A 15,813-nucleotide genomic window follows, 5' to 3' on the forward strand; every position below is an offset into this window, starting at 1 on the left:
AAAGGGTAATATTTCTTTACAGCTTAAAAGGATGTAGTTAAAAACTATGTCTGTTGTTTTTTTGTGTGGGGTGGTTGAAGATGTCCTAGCGTTAGAGGTTCTCACTACCTCCTCCTAGCTCTTGTGTGCCGGTCGGTATCTGGCATCTTGCTGCCCTCAGATATGTCAGCTCTCTTTGGAATCCCTTCTTCTCTAGGAAGGAGGAAGGACATGGGCAGAAAGGTAGGGATTTTCTTTCTTCCCTGTGTTCCCCTGCTCTTTGTTCTCTGTTAATCTTTTAGGCTCAACAGCCAAACGAGGGTCAGACAGGGGTGAAGCTCTTTCCCTCAGAGAAGGAGATTAGCATCTCTTGTGTGTGTGGTTGCTTTGCCTTGATTTTTTTGTTTTTCCCTGGGACAAGTCTATAGCGTGTTCACCTTTTTCCCCTGGAATACTGAGGAATGTCATGGCAGAATATCCCTTAACTCTAGAGCCAAATATACATTAAGGCACACATTCACTCTCTATTTTATTTCCTAGCTGAGTGTCCACTCAGCTCACTGAGAAGAGTATATTCAGGGAGCTTCAGCTGCCTGCGGCAGCCAGGCATGACTGGGCTGACAACATAAACATGCCCCAGGGAACACTCTCTCTGTTCCTCATTTCCCCTTCTCTTCTTGAAATCCTTGTCCAGAGCACCCGGCGCCCCCCCCCCCCCCCCCCCACAATTTCCCATTCTTCTCAGACTCACCAGAGGGTTCTGGTGGTGACCCTGGCGGGCAGTCTGGTCTTGGGCTCAGCAGCCCAGCCCGCGCCGCTGTCAGTGGGGTGGCTGCCGCTTCCTCAGCACTCTCGGCTTAGTTAACCCCACCTCGAGTCTCTGCCACAGTCCAGGAGGACGGCAGATCCTTATGGCTGTTGCTGTGCTAGCCTCATGTGCAGTGGAAGCTAGAGTGGTCCTCACTCATGGTCCTCACCTGGCCTGGCATCACGTAACGGTGGTAGTGGGAGGGGGGCTCAAGACAGGAAGGACGAAAGAGAAGAGAAAAAATTCTTCATTTCATCTTCTCCAGTTTGCCATTCACCTGACCGTTGGCCAGATTATGATTTGTGAACTTAAATTCAACTGAGAAAAAAACCCACCCATATAAACTGTTTCCTCTCTGAGAATGGCACTTAAAACATGTACGTCTTCTTAGAATATTTAGAAGTTGAACTAATGCCGCCTCAAGTACCAGATTCTTTCCTGAGCCCCTTCTTCCAGTCCACCACATTCCATGTATTAAAACTTTCACTTTCCAATTCTCCTTTGACCTCCCTCCACATTCTTGGTGACTCCTTGGTGAACTGAGACGAGTAGACTACCTCACATTTGTAACATCCGTCTCTGGCCTCACACTCTGGCCATTCTTTCTAGAGTGGGAACCCAGGGCAGTTTAAGCCCTGTATCTGTAGCTGCCCATTGTCACTCTGGCTTTCCTGAGATCTGCCCAGGGCTGGGTTCCCTATGTCTGCACAGTCTTAGAGAATCATCCACAACGGATTCCTGAGCTGACCCTACCGCTACTGTCAATACTGAAGGTAGAAGAATGTGACCTCAGGCCCTAGCAGGACTGACAGGTCCACCACCCCTCGCTCATTGCCTTTCAGCTTTTGAGTTTACCAGGCCCAGAGAAAGATGTATTACTTCACTGGCAGCAGGAATAACCTCCCTTTTCTTCCTCCCATCCACCTTCTACTTACAATTACCATGATAATTTTTAAATTTACCTGATAATGCTGACAGTGTCATGTGCTGATGTTCTGGGTCTTCCTTTTCAAATCATTCAGTTTTTAAAATTAAACTTTTTGTTTTGAGACAATTGTAGATTCATGTAAGAAATAATACATAGAGATCCTGTGTACCCCTCACCCAGTTTCCGAATGGTAACTTGGGAATCTTGCAAAACTATAGAATGGTGTCATAACCAGATGTTGACATCGACACAGTCGATATATAGAACCTTTCCGTCACCACAAGGATCGCTCATATTGCCTTTTTAGAACCACTTCCATCTCCCTCCTCCCCCCACCCCCTTCTTAACCCCTGGCAACCACTAATCTGTTCTCCATTTCTATAATTTTATCATTTCAGGAATGTTATATGAATGGAGCTGTAACATATATAACCTGTGGGATTGGCTTTTTTCACTCAGTGTAATTCCCTGGAAATTCATCCAGGTCATTGCATATATCTATAGTTTGTTCATTTTATTGCTGAGTAGTATTCCACTGTATGGTTATACCACAGGCTGTTTAACCGTTTTTCAGTCATTAAAGGACGTCTGCATTGTTTCCACTTTGGGGATATTATGCATAAAGCTGCTATAAACATTTGTGTACAGGTTTTTGTGTGAACATAAGTTTTTGTTTCTCTGGGGTAAATGCCCAGGTGTACAATTGCTGGGTTGTATGGTAGTTGCGTATTCATATTCGTAAACTCTTTTCCAGAGTGGTTGTGTGATTTTACATTCCACTAGTAATATATGAGTGATCCAGGTTCTCTGCATCCTCGCCAGCATTTGGTGGTGGTATCATTTTTTGTTTTAGCCATTCTGATAGGTGAGTGGTAATACCTTGCGGTTTTAATTTGCATTTCCCCAATGGCTAATGATGTTGAACACCTTTTCATGTGTTTATTTGCCACCTGTATATCCTTTTTGGTGAAATGTTGCTTCATGTCTTTTGCCTATTTTCTAATTAGAATTTTTTTTAAATTGTTGAGTTTTAAGAGTTCTCGATAGATTCTAGATATTAGTCCTTTTTTGGATACGTGGTTGCAAGTCTTTTCTCCCAGACTATGGCTTATATTTTCATCTTAACAGGTCTTTGGCAGAGCAAAAGTTTTTAATTTTGATGAAGTCCAATTTATCAGTTTTCCCTTTTATATCTGTGCTTTTGGTGTCATGTCTAAGAGCTCCTCGCTCTGGATCCTGAAAACTTTTTCTTATGTTTTTTTCTAAAACATTTATAGTTATATGTTTTACATTTTGGGTTAATTTTTGTATAAGATGTGAGACTTAGGTTGAGGTTTATTATTATTTCTTTTGCCTTGCATGTCTACTTCCTCCAACACCATTTGTCCAAAATGCTGTCTTTCCTCCACTGAATTGCCTTTGCACCTTTGTCAAATATCAGCTGGGCATATTTGTGTGGGGCTATATGTGGGTTCTCTATTCTGTTCCATTGATCTACCTGTCCACCCCTGCACTAGTACCACACATCTTGATTACTGTAACTATAGAATGTCTTGAAATCTGGTAGGCTGATTCCTCCAATTTTATTCTTTTTCCTCAAAATTGTTTTTAGCTCATCTGATTCTTTTCCCTTTCCATATAAATTTTAGAATAGTTTTGTCTGTGCCTACAGAAAGTCTTACTGGGATTTTGATAGGAATTATGTTAAACTTGTGTATTAATTTGGGGAGAATTGATACCTTTACTACGTTGACTCTTTTAGTCTGTGAACATAGAATGTCTCTCTGTTTACATCTTCTTTGATTTCTTTTATCGTTTTGTAGTTTTCACCATACAAGTCCTGTACATGTTTTGTTAGCTAGCTCTCCCCTCTCCCTCCTTTCCTCTTTTTCTTTTCTAGCAATTGTAGATGGTGTTCTGTTTTTCAGTGTTCATGTATTCATTGCTCATATATAGAAATACAGTTAATTTTTGTGTATTTATCATGTATCACTTGACTTTGTTAAACTCATTTATTGGAATTTATCGTTTTTTTGGGTGGTGGATTACATTGATTTTTTTCAGATATTGAACCAGCCTTGTATCTCTGGAATGAATCCTACTTGGTCAGGCTTTATCATCTTTTGATATATTGTGAATTATATTTGCTCATATTTTGTTAAGGAGTTTTGCATCTATATTCACATAGATTTCTTTTTTTTGTCCTGTCTTTGTTTGGTTTGGGGTAGATTAATGTTAGCTTTATGTATTGAATGAGAAGTGTTCCTTCCTTTTCTGTTTTCTGGAAGAGACTGTATAATTGGTGTTAGTTTATCTCTAAGTGTTTGGTAGAATTACCCAGTGAAACCATCTGGGCCTGGAGATTTCTTTAAACACCCGCTGGGCTCCTGGGCTCGTGGAGGGACTCATTATCACTTGGTAGAGATGAAAGTTCCACTTCTCTGACAACGTCTGGGCGGGGGGATTGGGACACCTTATTACAGCCTCGAGAGGGCAGAGGTCTAGGCTCCACCGAGATTGGCATGGTGGCTGTGGGGCCGGTGTTTCCTGTGGTATTTGGCTTGAGTAGAGCAGTAATTGTCTAGAAGTTTTCTCTTGTTAGCCTGCCCTTTTCCTGGTCCTTTGGCTGGAGAAAGCAGGCTTTTGTTGGGTATTTTTTTGTCTCTGCCCATTGGCATTTCTGGGTTGCCAGTTTCTTTAACTCCAAATTTGTGATGTATGAGGCAAAAAGAAACCCAGAGAACTTAGCACGGTGTCATTCCTTGGGTCTCGAGGTCCCTAGCCGGCCTGCCCTCTTCTCTGTACTTTCAGGGCCTTTCTATGTTTGTTTTATATATAATGCTCAGGATTTTTGGTTGTACTTAGTAGAAGGAATAGGGAAAGGTAATTCTATTCCATTTTCCTGGAAGGAAGAGTTTCACTCTGCTTGTTTAAATGTCTGCATGTAGCTGTTCTGTCCCCAGGAGAGAGTCCCTGATTACAGTGGGAGGCTCTTCCTAAGCCTTCAGCCTGCGGTTCTCGGTTGTTTTCGGGGAGGACAGCAGTCCATTTGACTCTCGGGATGCCTCTCCTCTCTGAATCTCAGACCCTTTCCCTGCCCAGTGCACACATCCTTTTTCTTAGCCCCGTCTGTAAACGCTGTTAGGAATGGGGTGAGTCTCTTTTCTTTTTCACTTCGGCTGAGCCCAGCCTCTTAAGACCTCAGCCTTTCTCTTGAGAACAACCTTTTCTTGGTTTAGGCCAGTCACTGTCTTCCTTCTCTGTCTGTCTTTCATTTTCTCCGCATTTATATCTTGACTCCTGTTTGTGGTTTGAACGGATCCTTTTCTAAGTTTTCCAAGGGTGCTGGTTTGAACCCAGCAAAGGATCTCTTTGTCTCTTAACACCAACCCTGGCTGTGCTGCTGGATCTCTAACCGTCTCCCCATACATCCATGTTGAGCTTTTTGAGACTTGGCCAGTGTGTAATAGGATACAGTAAGGTTTTGGTGGCATTTGCTGAATTCTGCCTTGCCAGTTGTTCCTCCTCTTACAAATGTTCTGTGGACAGTCTACACAAAAGTAGTAATTGTCGCGGAGAATCAAAGTGCCACTTCATTGTTAACTGGCCCTGTGCTCACCAAACCCCCCGGTGCGGGTCTCTGGAAAGAGCTGGGTTGGAATACATGGTTTAGCTCCAGGCCTTCTTCACCGTCCATTCCCCAAGCCTGCGTCCGAGTCGTGGAATTCTATCACGCTGTGCTGTGTGATATGAGGGAGGACCCTGGGCCTCCTCGGGCCCAGGTCGGACCGCCCTGCCTGATCTGCTTACCCCACAGAGGAGCGAGCAGCTGAGGGAGAGGGTGGGATGGCAGAGCACCTTTAAGGGATCATTCACCTTCCCAGCCACACAGGGCCAAACAGCGCAATAAAAATGGAGCACACGGGACTTTTAACACCAGTAAATCTGCCCTGGCTGGGGGTTAGTATTCCGACCTCTCTAATGAATAATCCCAACTTTGGGGCACATTGAGAAAAGGAGTGGATGGAGGAGCTAGAGAAGCTTTCCTCCTCTCCATGAAGTATGTAAGAGCTGATAACTGTGGTTTTAATAATTGATATTTAAATGTATTGGAATGGCATTGCTTCACCTCTCAGTAAAACCGTGGCTAAATTTAGCCAAGTACAGATTGGAAGCGCATTCCTTTTTTTTTTTTTTTGTGAGGAAGATCAGCCCTGAGCTAACATCTGTGCTAATCCTCCTCTTTTTGCTGAGGAAGACCGGCTCTGAGCTAACATCTATTGCCAATCCTCCTCCTTTTTTTTTTTTCCCCCCAAAGCCCCAGTAGATAGTTGTATGTCATAGTTGCAATTTATCTTGAGCAGCCCCAGTCGGCTCTCATTTCTAGACATACTCTGCTCAAGCAGCTTCTTCTGGAAACCATGGAGCCCACCTCAATTCCCTTACCCACCCGAAATATTATTAGCCAGAATATTATTATTCTGTCATTCGAAGAGAGAAATGTGGGAGTAAATACAGTGTGTGTGCATGAATATATATGCATCTATATATGTATAAACTAAAGATAAGGTCTTTATCCAACATGATTCCCCAATGACTGAATTCTCATTTCAGTAATTGCAAAATACGGAAGCATATCAGTTTGGGGCTGTAGTCCAAACTGACTCCCACTTTCTCCTTGTACTTCTGTATCTAAGGTGGGTGAGGAGCCTCAGCCGATGGAAATGGATGAGTGTGAAATCCTATAGCTAGTCAGTGGTTGGGGGTGGGTTGGGTGGGGAGGGGAAGGCTGCCACTAGCTCTCACGGAGCCCCATGGGGCCATAGAGGACCGCCCTGCCACATAGAATGCTTCCCCTAAGAACTGGCATGAGAGAGGTTGGTAATGAAATGTTGGCATTTAGGTGACCCCATTACTCTAAAACATTTTTTATAGTCTTTGCAATCAGAGATTTCTGTCTTAAAGAATACCTGATAAAATCCCTTCTTGGATTGAATAATTTTGATACTTATTTTAGTTAACCTGCTAGTAACAAAGCCCTTTCACTCACCAACATATCCATAACTATTTATATAGTTTTTTTTGTGTGTGTGAGAGGAAGATCAGCCCTGAGCTAACATGCATGCTAATCCTCCTCTTTTTGCTGAGGAAGACCGGCTCTGAGCTAACATCTATTGCCAATCCTCCTCCTTTTTTTTTTCCCCAAAGCCCCAGTAGATAGTTGTACATCATAGCTGCACATCCTTCTAGTTGCTGTATGTGGGACGTGGCCTCAGCAAAAGCCGGAGAAGCGGTGCATCGGTGCGCGCCCGGGATCCCAACCCCGGGCGCCAGTAGCAGAGCGCGCGCACTTAACCGCTAAGCCACGGGGCCAGCCCTGTTTATATAGTTGTATGTGTATTATCAACATACAAACACCCAGTAGGGAAGAGTATTTGAGTAATTCATTGTGAATTTTCTATGTATTGTGAAGGATATTTGTTAACATATCTTGATGAGAGAGAATGTGAAAATTTTTTCAGCTTTTAGGGAACACATACTTTGTCTCCTTTTTGGATTTTCTTTTTCATTTTTGTTGCTGTTTTTCCATATTATAGAAGTAGTATAAGCACATTACTTTATTTTATTTTTAAATTTTTTATTTATTTTTTTCCCCCAAAGCCCCAGTAGATAGTTGTATGTCATAGCTGCACATCCTTCTAGTTGCTGTTAACCACATTACTTTAGATAGAAGAGAAGCTGTTGAGGGAGGGGGGTGTCAATCACCTATAATCCGAACATCATGGTTATCATTGGCCTTCAAGTGTATTTGCTAATAGTTCTCCCCTGTGTATTTGTGTTTGTTCATTCTTTATCGACCCCGACCCCATTCCTCTCTCAGCCCCTCCATCACAGAGCCCAGCTCAAATTCTGGTCCTTCCACTTCATAGCTGTGGGGCCTTGGCGAGTTTGTTTGTTTGTTTGTTTATTTATTTATTTTTTGTGAGGAAGATCAGCCGTGAGCTAACATCTGATGCCAATCCTCCTCTTTTTGCCGAGGAAGATTGGCCCTGGGCTAACATCCGTGCCCATCTTCTTCTATTTTATATTGGACACCGCCACAGCATGGCCCAACAAGCAGTGCATCGGGGCGTGCCTGGGATTTGAACCTGCGAACCCCAGGCCGCCAGAGCAGAGCGCGTGCACTTAACCGCTGCATCACCAGGCCGGCCCCTTGGCGAGTTTCTTAACTTCTCTAAAACCTCATTTCCTCATCTGTAAAATGGAGATAATATTACCTACTTCGTAGATTATTATGAGAATTAAATGAGATGGTGTATTGAAATATATTTATTTGAAGTACCTAGTTCACCACTTGGCTCCTGGTGGAATGGAGTCAATACACACACACACACACACACACACACACACACACACACACACTAAACAAAGTGTTTTTGACTTTAGTAGTATGGAAAATATTGGTTTCAACCCTAAGTAAGTACAAGACATTTTAAGATGCTTGTGGAAATTCAGGCATAATTCACTGCCTGGGATTAATGACTGTGTGGTGAAAGTAAATAGAGAACTTTAGTTCAAAGAAACAAACGATTACCTGTGATAATGTAGGCATCGACAGGATCTTGTAATTAATGAGTTGGTTGATTGGTTTTCCTTGTTGTGGCTTGTTTTAACCTCTAGAGTCTGTGTTCTTAGAAAAGGAACGCTGTTTTTTAATGACGCTAACCTCATCAAAGCTGCCTGTAATGTTCTTATTTTGTGATTATGAGAAACATTTTATGGGATAAAATGTGTATTTTAGTCCTTTCAGGAGAAAACCAAGGAAGAATTTTCAAGTGAGCTTCTAATTTTTTTTAGTCTGAGTTGCTCAGATGTTTAAACCTTAGTTTTTGGGCTTGATTCACAAGCTAAAAGAGTAAGAAGGCTTTTTAAAATGTCATAGTTCTGTTGTCAATATAAAAGATCATTCATTTTAAAGCTTAACTAGAGTCTGTATTTTGAGGCTTTCTTTAACTGACTTTAATACAAATGTACATTGTAGAAGATAGTAGATACTTGTTGTGTGAAAGTCCAAATAGTATTCAAACACATTTTATCTTGTGCTGCGTTAGGTTTATTTTTGGAATGGAAGTAATAAGTCCTCAGCTTATACTTACTTTAAGTTTTTTGCTTTTGTGTTTTAAAAATATGCCATGTTCAGTGCTTACATCTTAGGGGCTGAAAAATAGTGTGTTTCAGTTTTTCCTGGTGAGTTAATGATGTAGAGCCTTTGCCAAAGAGGATTTCAGTCTTAATTTTATTTTATGTATGATTAGATTTTTAAGCTCTGTAAAGTTTCAATTTAATATCTAAATTTATGTATCTGAAGCTGAGTTCATTGGTTTTAATTATAAATCATGTAATGGCCAGTTCATCCATTTAAAGACTAATTTAAGTGCAAAAAAGAACAACTAATTACTGAGGCCATTCTTCTGCATTCCAATATTTCAGATTTCAAATAACTGAAGTGACCGAAAAGAGAAATTGGATTTGCCTCTAATTAATTTTCAGTATTTCGAAGAAAGGTTTTTATGAGTTGTGGGAACTGTGACTGCTGTCAAGATAGATGCCCATAAACTTGTAATTGTACATTAAAATTGATTTGCTGACATAATTTGCAGGAGTACCTCTTCTAATACTTCCTTTTGCACTAAATGAAATGCAAAAGGTAACAAAATTGGAACTCTGCCTAAAGCTGACGTTCCCTTTACTTTGGGATGAGCCTGAGTATATAGTTATTATTTTTATTTTACAGCGTAAGGAATTTCACTTTGAACATTTAACTTTCAAGTTTATTTTTTCCTTAGGATTAGAATCAATTATAGTAGTATTTGAAATGCACAATGTATAGTTATTTTGAGGTTTAATGAAGCTTCTTTGCGTATTAGAAAATACTTTGTAGGACCAACCCTGTTTCCCCCTCTGGTTTCTTTAGAAGACTTGCACCATCTGCCAGATGCTGCTTCCTAACCAGTGCAGTTATGCATCCCACCAGAGAATCCATCAGCACAAATCTCCCTACACCTGCCCTGAGTGCGGGGCCATCTGCAGGTCGGTGCACTTCCAGACCCACGTCACCAAGAACTGTCTGCACTACACGAGGAGAGTTGGGTTTCGGTCAGTATATCCTTCACCTACGTGCTAGTAAAGCTTGTTCACTTGTAACTGCACAGTGTTTTGAGTGGTCTGTGCACATAGTTTTCAGGGTGATACAGTGATACCTCCATTAACAGATCCTCTGGGAACCTAGTTCATTTGTAGTGGAATTGATCTGTTTGAACCCCTCTGGTCCACACAAAGCTGAGGGTAAATGGAGCCCATCCTTCTAGACAAAACTGTGCACGTGGCAAAGTTTGGCTTTGGTGGACTCTTAGAGCTTTTTCTTTTTGCACCTTTTCTAGCAATCTTTTCTTGTCATGCTCTCTGCATTTTAACCCTTGCAAGAATACCATGCATTTCTGTATCTCTTAATACTTCTCCTCTAATCAAAACAGAAAGGGTGTGATGCTTGCTTTTTTTTTGTCAGGTTGAAAGATCAAGTCTGTGCCCTTTTCTAACATTGCTCTTTGTGGAAGACTCTTCCTCCCCTGATAACCTTCCTTTATTCCTTCTTCTCTATTCCCTGAGTCCAGGCTTCTCCCTCGTCTCCACACATCTTAACTATGACCCCTTTTACTGCCCCCCTTAGAGTCTCAGATGCGTCTTTGACACTATCTGGGAAATCTAATGTTTGTTTAGCTAGTATTGAGTGATGATGTATTTGAACTTGATCCTCCACTTTGTGACCTTCTAAAATGCATTCCTGTGCCTTTTATATTTTGACCCAATGAAGGTCCACCAAGAAAATATGTCGTTGATATACAGTGTCTTTCTTAATAGAGGTATTGCTGTGTTGTGTATTTATCTTAAGTGGTTGCCTGGTAACTTTAATATTAGACTGTTAATACACAGTGATTTTTTTTTCTTAGCTGTAATACAGTTAACGATGTTTTATAAAAATGAAGTCCAGTTGGTATGATTTGACGGTTTCGTGTCAGTTAAATTTAGATTACGGCATCACCAGTTTCAAGATGGCTCTGTCCATTTTTCTAACACAAAGAGAGACTTATTTCACATTTTTATCTCATGCCTTGAAACCTGTGATGCACAGATGCTTAATGGATTGAGATCTCCGCTAGTAGAAAACTTTTGGTTTGGAAATTAAGAAACCAGTTTTTTGAACCAGTTCTGCTGCTAGTTGTGTGGTAATTCACGCATTCTCTCTGTGCCATGGTGCCTTATCTATAAAATTGGTGTGATGCCTGCGTCCCTCTCCACTGGGATATTACAGAGTGAAAGAGGATAATCAGAGTGCATGCTCTAAGTGCTTAGGAGGAAAGTTACACCTTGAAAGTGCCCTTTGTTTCACAAAATCCATACATGCTAATACTTTGGTTCTTATCCCATGTTTTGAAACTGTTACTACTGGATTCTTTGTTTAATAATAGAAAGCAGTTCTACAGCATTTTCTGAGTGCAATTCTTTAAACTGATGCCAAACTTTCCTCGTACGTTTAGTTTATTTTTCTGATATAATGAAAGTAAACGTAGATTGGAATGAATAAAAGAGGTAAGACTTCTGCAATTCTAACTATTCCTAGTATCTTTCCTAAGTTAAAACAGAAGCTGCACAGGCAGGCTGAAAGTAATCAGCTCACTTGGGAAAAGCCCATCCCTTGCTTTTCTTCTTTTTTGGCTCCATTCACAGAGTTGCTTCAATTTGAAAATGTTTATTTATTTATTTATTTTTTTCCCCCCAAAGCCCCAGTAGATAGTTGTATGTCCTAGCTGCACATCCTTCTAGTTGCTGTATGTGGGATGCGGCCTCAGCATGGCCAGAGAAGCGGTGCGTCGGTGCGCGCCCGGGATCCAAACCCCGGGCCGCCAGCAGCGGAGCGTGAGCACTTAACCGCCAAGCCACGGGGCCGGCCCAAGTTGCTTCAATTTGGTGCTTTGAATTTTTACTGACATTTTTGTGTTCAGTATAGATTTTTTTTTCCTGTGGACTTGAGGCTTTAAAGAGCTGCAAAAAATAATCTGCTTCTGTATTTTGAAGTTTAGTTCTTGTTTATCTCTTTAGATGATAGAAAAAAATTTGACCTTAATTTTTTTCCCTGCTGTTTCAAATAATGATCCAGTCTACTGTTTAACTGGGCCCTAGCAGGCCCTTGACCTTGTATGTCTTCCCCTCCTTTTGGGGGCTCTAGTTTTTTCAGTATTTTTTTTTTTTAAGCCAGAGCGTCCCTCTAACACACCCCCATGGCTTATTATCTCTTCTTGATTCAGTGTGCCTCACTCTCTCTCTTCTGGATCATATTGCATCTCCCAAATATTGAGGGGTCACTTCTAGCTTCTGGTTAATTTGGTAAAAGTCAAGTATTTCTCTGAATTTTTCTGTTTTCCGATCCATTGTGTTTGCATCTACAAAGGATGATAGGGTGGTACACCGTATAAACATTTTCTTAAAAGTTAAAAAAAAATAGAAACTTGATTGGTACCCAGAACACAAAAGACTTCAGGTGTATTAAATACTTATTAATAGAGTAGGTTTTTAGTAGCATCAGGATACTATGTGAACCCTGCAGATTCTGCCTTCTATTTGTGTAATTTGCATTCATGGACCTCTGTTGCTTCTCAACCTTTTCCTCCACTTATGGGCAGATCTTTTACAACTTTCTCGTAAGTTCTTTTCAGATTCTCTACTCTTTCCTCACGTTAAGGAGGGTTTTCCCTTGGCCTCCATGATGCTCTTTGTTTTTAATTTTATTTATTTATTTTTTTTCCCCTCCAAAGCCCCAGTAGATAGTTGTACGTCATAGTTGCACATCCTTCTAGTTGCTGTATGTGGGACGCGGCCTCAGCATGGCCGGAGAAGCGGTGCGTCGGTGCGCGCCCAGGATCCGAACCCGGGCCACCAGCAGAGGAGCGCAAGCACCCAACCACTAAGCCACAGGGCCGGCCCCAGCCCATCTGTTTTTGTTTTATGTAATCTTCCTCTTTCTTAGGGATCATAGGGTTCTAGGGTTGGGAAGGGCTAAAAAATCATCTCATCCAATTCTGCTCATTTTACAAATGAGAAACCGGCCCAGAGAGGATCAGTAACCTGTGCAGTGTGCTTAGGTGGTGTTATTGCCTAAAATAACAATTCAAGTAGATAGGCTAGAGGAGTTTTGCTTATTTATTCTCTTATTGTTATTTAGTGTTTTTAATGTATATGCTGCTGAACATTATGCTTTAATTCATTTAAAAACACTAATGCATTAATTATGCTTTTTATAGAAGCTTGCACAGCTTAACATGGCACACTTTGTAGAACACTTAATTCAGAGCATGCCACTCCCGTGTGACTTTGAAAGCATCTCCATGTCGGAAGGGAGGTGTAAGAATAGAAATATCTTAGATTAACGCAGAAGTCATTGAGTACCGCCTCCTGGAGGGCAGGGCCTGTCTGCAGTCTTCTTCCCCGGGTCAACTCTCACATTCACATCCAGGAACGCGCCTGTCAGTTGTATGAAACGTACATCTCGAGGGTCCATGGAGAGACCCCTCACAAATGGTTTTCAGGTGTGACAAAGAAGGACAACTAGGTCGCCAATGGATGGGTTATAGGTGTTGTTGAGAGTCCTCACATGAGAAAGATGAGATGGGGGAGAAATGTATCTTAAGTTCTGGAGTTTGTTTCTGTAGGACTAGATTTGAGCGAGGAATGAGCTAGTGATCAAATGATTAGAAATTCAAGAAGTAAAGAGGTTAGCTAGAGAGGCAGTTTATTTAGAGATGTTGATTTTTCAGAAGTTTGTAATTCGTGTCATTTCTTACACCAATATAAGTGTACTTAAAGTTATCTTCCAGGAGATGCACACTCTAGGTGGTTGACCTTCTCCCTACGGGCCCCCATATCCTCCAGATATGTTAACTACATCAGTGTATTCCAGGAAACGGTGGCCGTGACTTTGGAGCCAGTACTCATTTGTTCCTCTCTGCGCCTCTGTTGATGACATGTAGGATTAGATAGCGAACATTTCTTCCATTGGAAATGCCATTTGGGTATTGTGGGGGAGGGTAGGAACCGCAGAATCCAGCTGTGGCGTCTTCTGCAAAGCCAGGAGTCATAGGGTCTTGCTGTGTTCTCAGTCTTGATATGGCCCCCACGATCCACAGTCTGGAGTCTGGACATTCATTCTTAGAAGCTTTAAAGATGCTAAAAAGATAGACCATTTGAGTTTTATTTTTCTTCTTCATGATCTTCCTTCTTTAATATATGAAAATAATCTGATCTGTTATAAATAGAAGAAAAACAGACACTTCTCAAAAGCCATTAGAAACCTAAAAGGGCTATTAATATATGTTCACTTTACTCAAGTTTTACACAGTTAAGTTACACACGTTTAATGGTCTTGTGCTAATGACTATGTGTTTATTTTTCTAACAGATGTGTACATTGCAATGTTGTGTACTCTGATGTGGCCGCACTGAAGTCTCACATTCAAGGTTCTCACTGTGAAGTCTTCTACAAGTGTCCTATTTGTCCAATGGCGTTTAAGTCTGCCCCAAGTACACATTCCCATGCCTACACACAGCATCCTGGCATCAAAATAGGAGAACCAAAGTAAGTCATAATGCCTTCTGCTTTCACTCCGCCACTCAATTAGTAATTTAGAGGAGGTGGTAGTTTTGTGGAATAAAATCTAACATATGAGAAAATAAGGTGCTATGCAGATTTTGATGCTCTATCAAGTATAGCTCACAGCTCGTAGCTACCTAAACCTTTCAGTTCTTGCCAGGTGAAGTCTTTGTCCCAAAATGTCACTTCTTATTTATGCTTCGGTTATCAACTTTTACTAAACAAGTGAATGGTTATCAATTTTGTTCTTTTTCTTAAGATGACTTTAACAAGTAAGTTCTAGGAAAACTGTTAAAAACTGTCATCTTTCAATTTTTCCATAGTTTCTTTCTTACGGGATACACTTTCCGCAGTGACATTTATAAGATGTAGTGAACTTAAGACAGTGGTAACTGAATTTAACTTCGTAGCCAATATAAGTCCTTGATTAACAAAAGTAAATTTCATTTTTGTCTTAATCTGACTTATAATTTTGCCAGGTTTTGCTTCGTTGAGTCTTTAATAATGGAGTAGAACTTCAGCAGACAGTTAATGGGCTGCCTGCCTGCAACAGAGGCAGCTTAGCAAAGAGGAGGGAGTGTGGGCACCAGAGTCGGAATCCTACCACCCACCATCAGCTGTGTGAACTTGGACCGGCACTTACCCTGTCCCAGCCTCCGTTCCCCCCCCCGTAAAGTGAGGGTAATGCTTACCTCCAGGGGTTTATGTAAGGATAAAGCCAGATGGCGTGTTTAAAGTGTGTAGCACATAGTCCCTATATCTGGAGCATGGAGGGCTCTGTAACATTAGCTCCTTCCTCCCTTTTCTCCTTTCCTCGTTGTGTACACGTACACAGCACTGGGTTAGATGCTCAGGGTGTGTTCATTTTATTCCTGTATTATTCATGGGAATGTGGAATTTGATAATTATGTGAGGCTAGATTTGCTGCCTTAAATCTGTTGGCGTGTTTTTGCCCATAACTACATCATCAAGGAAGTATTAGGGGGAATATATGCAGATATGCCATAGTATATATGTCTGGCTTTTATTGTAACATTTAGTATGGGGGAAATGTTATTGACTAAACTGTATAGAAGTGACTCTGTTTTCTAAAAACTATGATAAAATAGAATTTCATTCTAATAGGACCTTTACTTTGATCTTTATAGATACTCAAAATGAAATGGGTTACAAATTAGGGGCTCCATATACAACCTGATGTCTTGACTCTCAAGAGGGCTGTTAGTAGATTTTAAACAGTCTTCAGTGTTTGTGGCAGTAAGGCTTCCAGACGCTAACACAGTCTTGCCCCCCAGTGAATATAGTTTTTGACTTGGTTCTTTATTCAAATAAATAAACAAAACTTTATTCACTGGAATGTGTATGAAATCTGGAACAGTAGTTGTTACCTGGGAAG

At 41.1% G+C, this 15,813-nt stretch overlaps 1 protein-coding gene across 20 annotated transcripts in view; it reads left to right on the forward strand.

The window, feature by feature from the left end:
• The window catches only part of ZNF532 (zinc finger protein 532), a 109,141-nt gene that overhangs the window by 52,072 nt on the left and 41,256 nt on the right, over positions 1 to 15,813 (forward strand). For all 20 annotated transcript variants that reach the window (XM_087439287.1, XM_087439281.1, XM_087439292.1 and 17 more), the window contains 2 exons: positions 9,691 to 9,872; positions 14,226 to 14,402. In XM_087439287.1, the coding sequence (XP_087295413.1) occupies positions 9,691 to 9,872; positions 14,226 to 14,402 (359 nt within the window). The remainder of the gene's footprint in view (positions 1 to 9,690; positions 9,873 to 14,225; positions 14,403 to 15,813) is intronic.

Source organism: Ceratotherium simum, chromosome 14 (genome assembly GCF_057802395.1).
Source record: "Ceratotherium simum simum isolate JZ-2026a chromosome 14, ASM5780239v1, whole genome shotgun sequence".
Taxonomy (NCBI): Eukaryota; Metazoa; Chordata; class Mammalia; order Perissodactyla; family Rhinocerotidae; genus Ceratotherium; species Ceratotherium simum.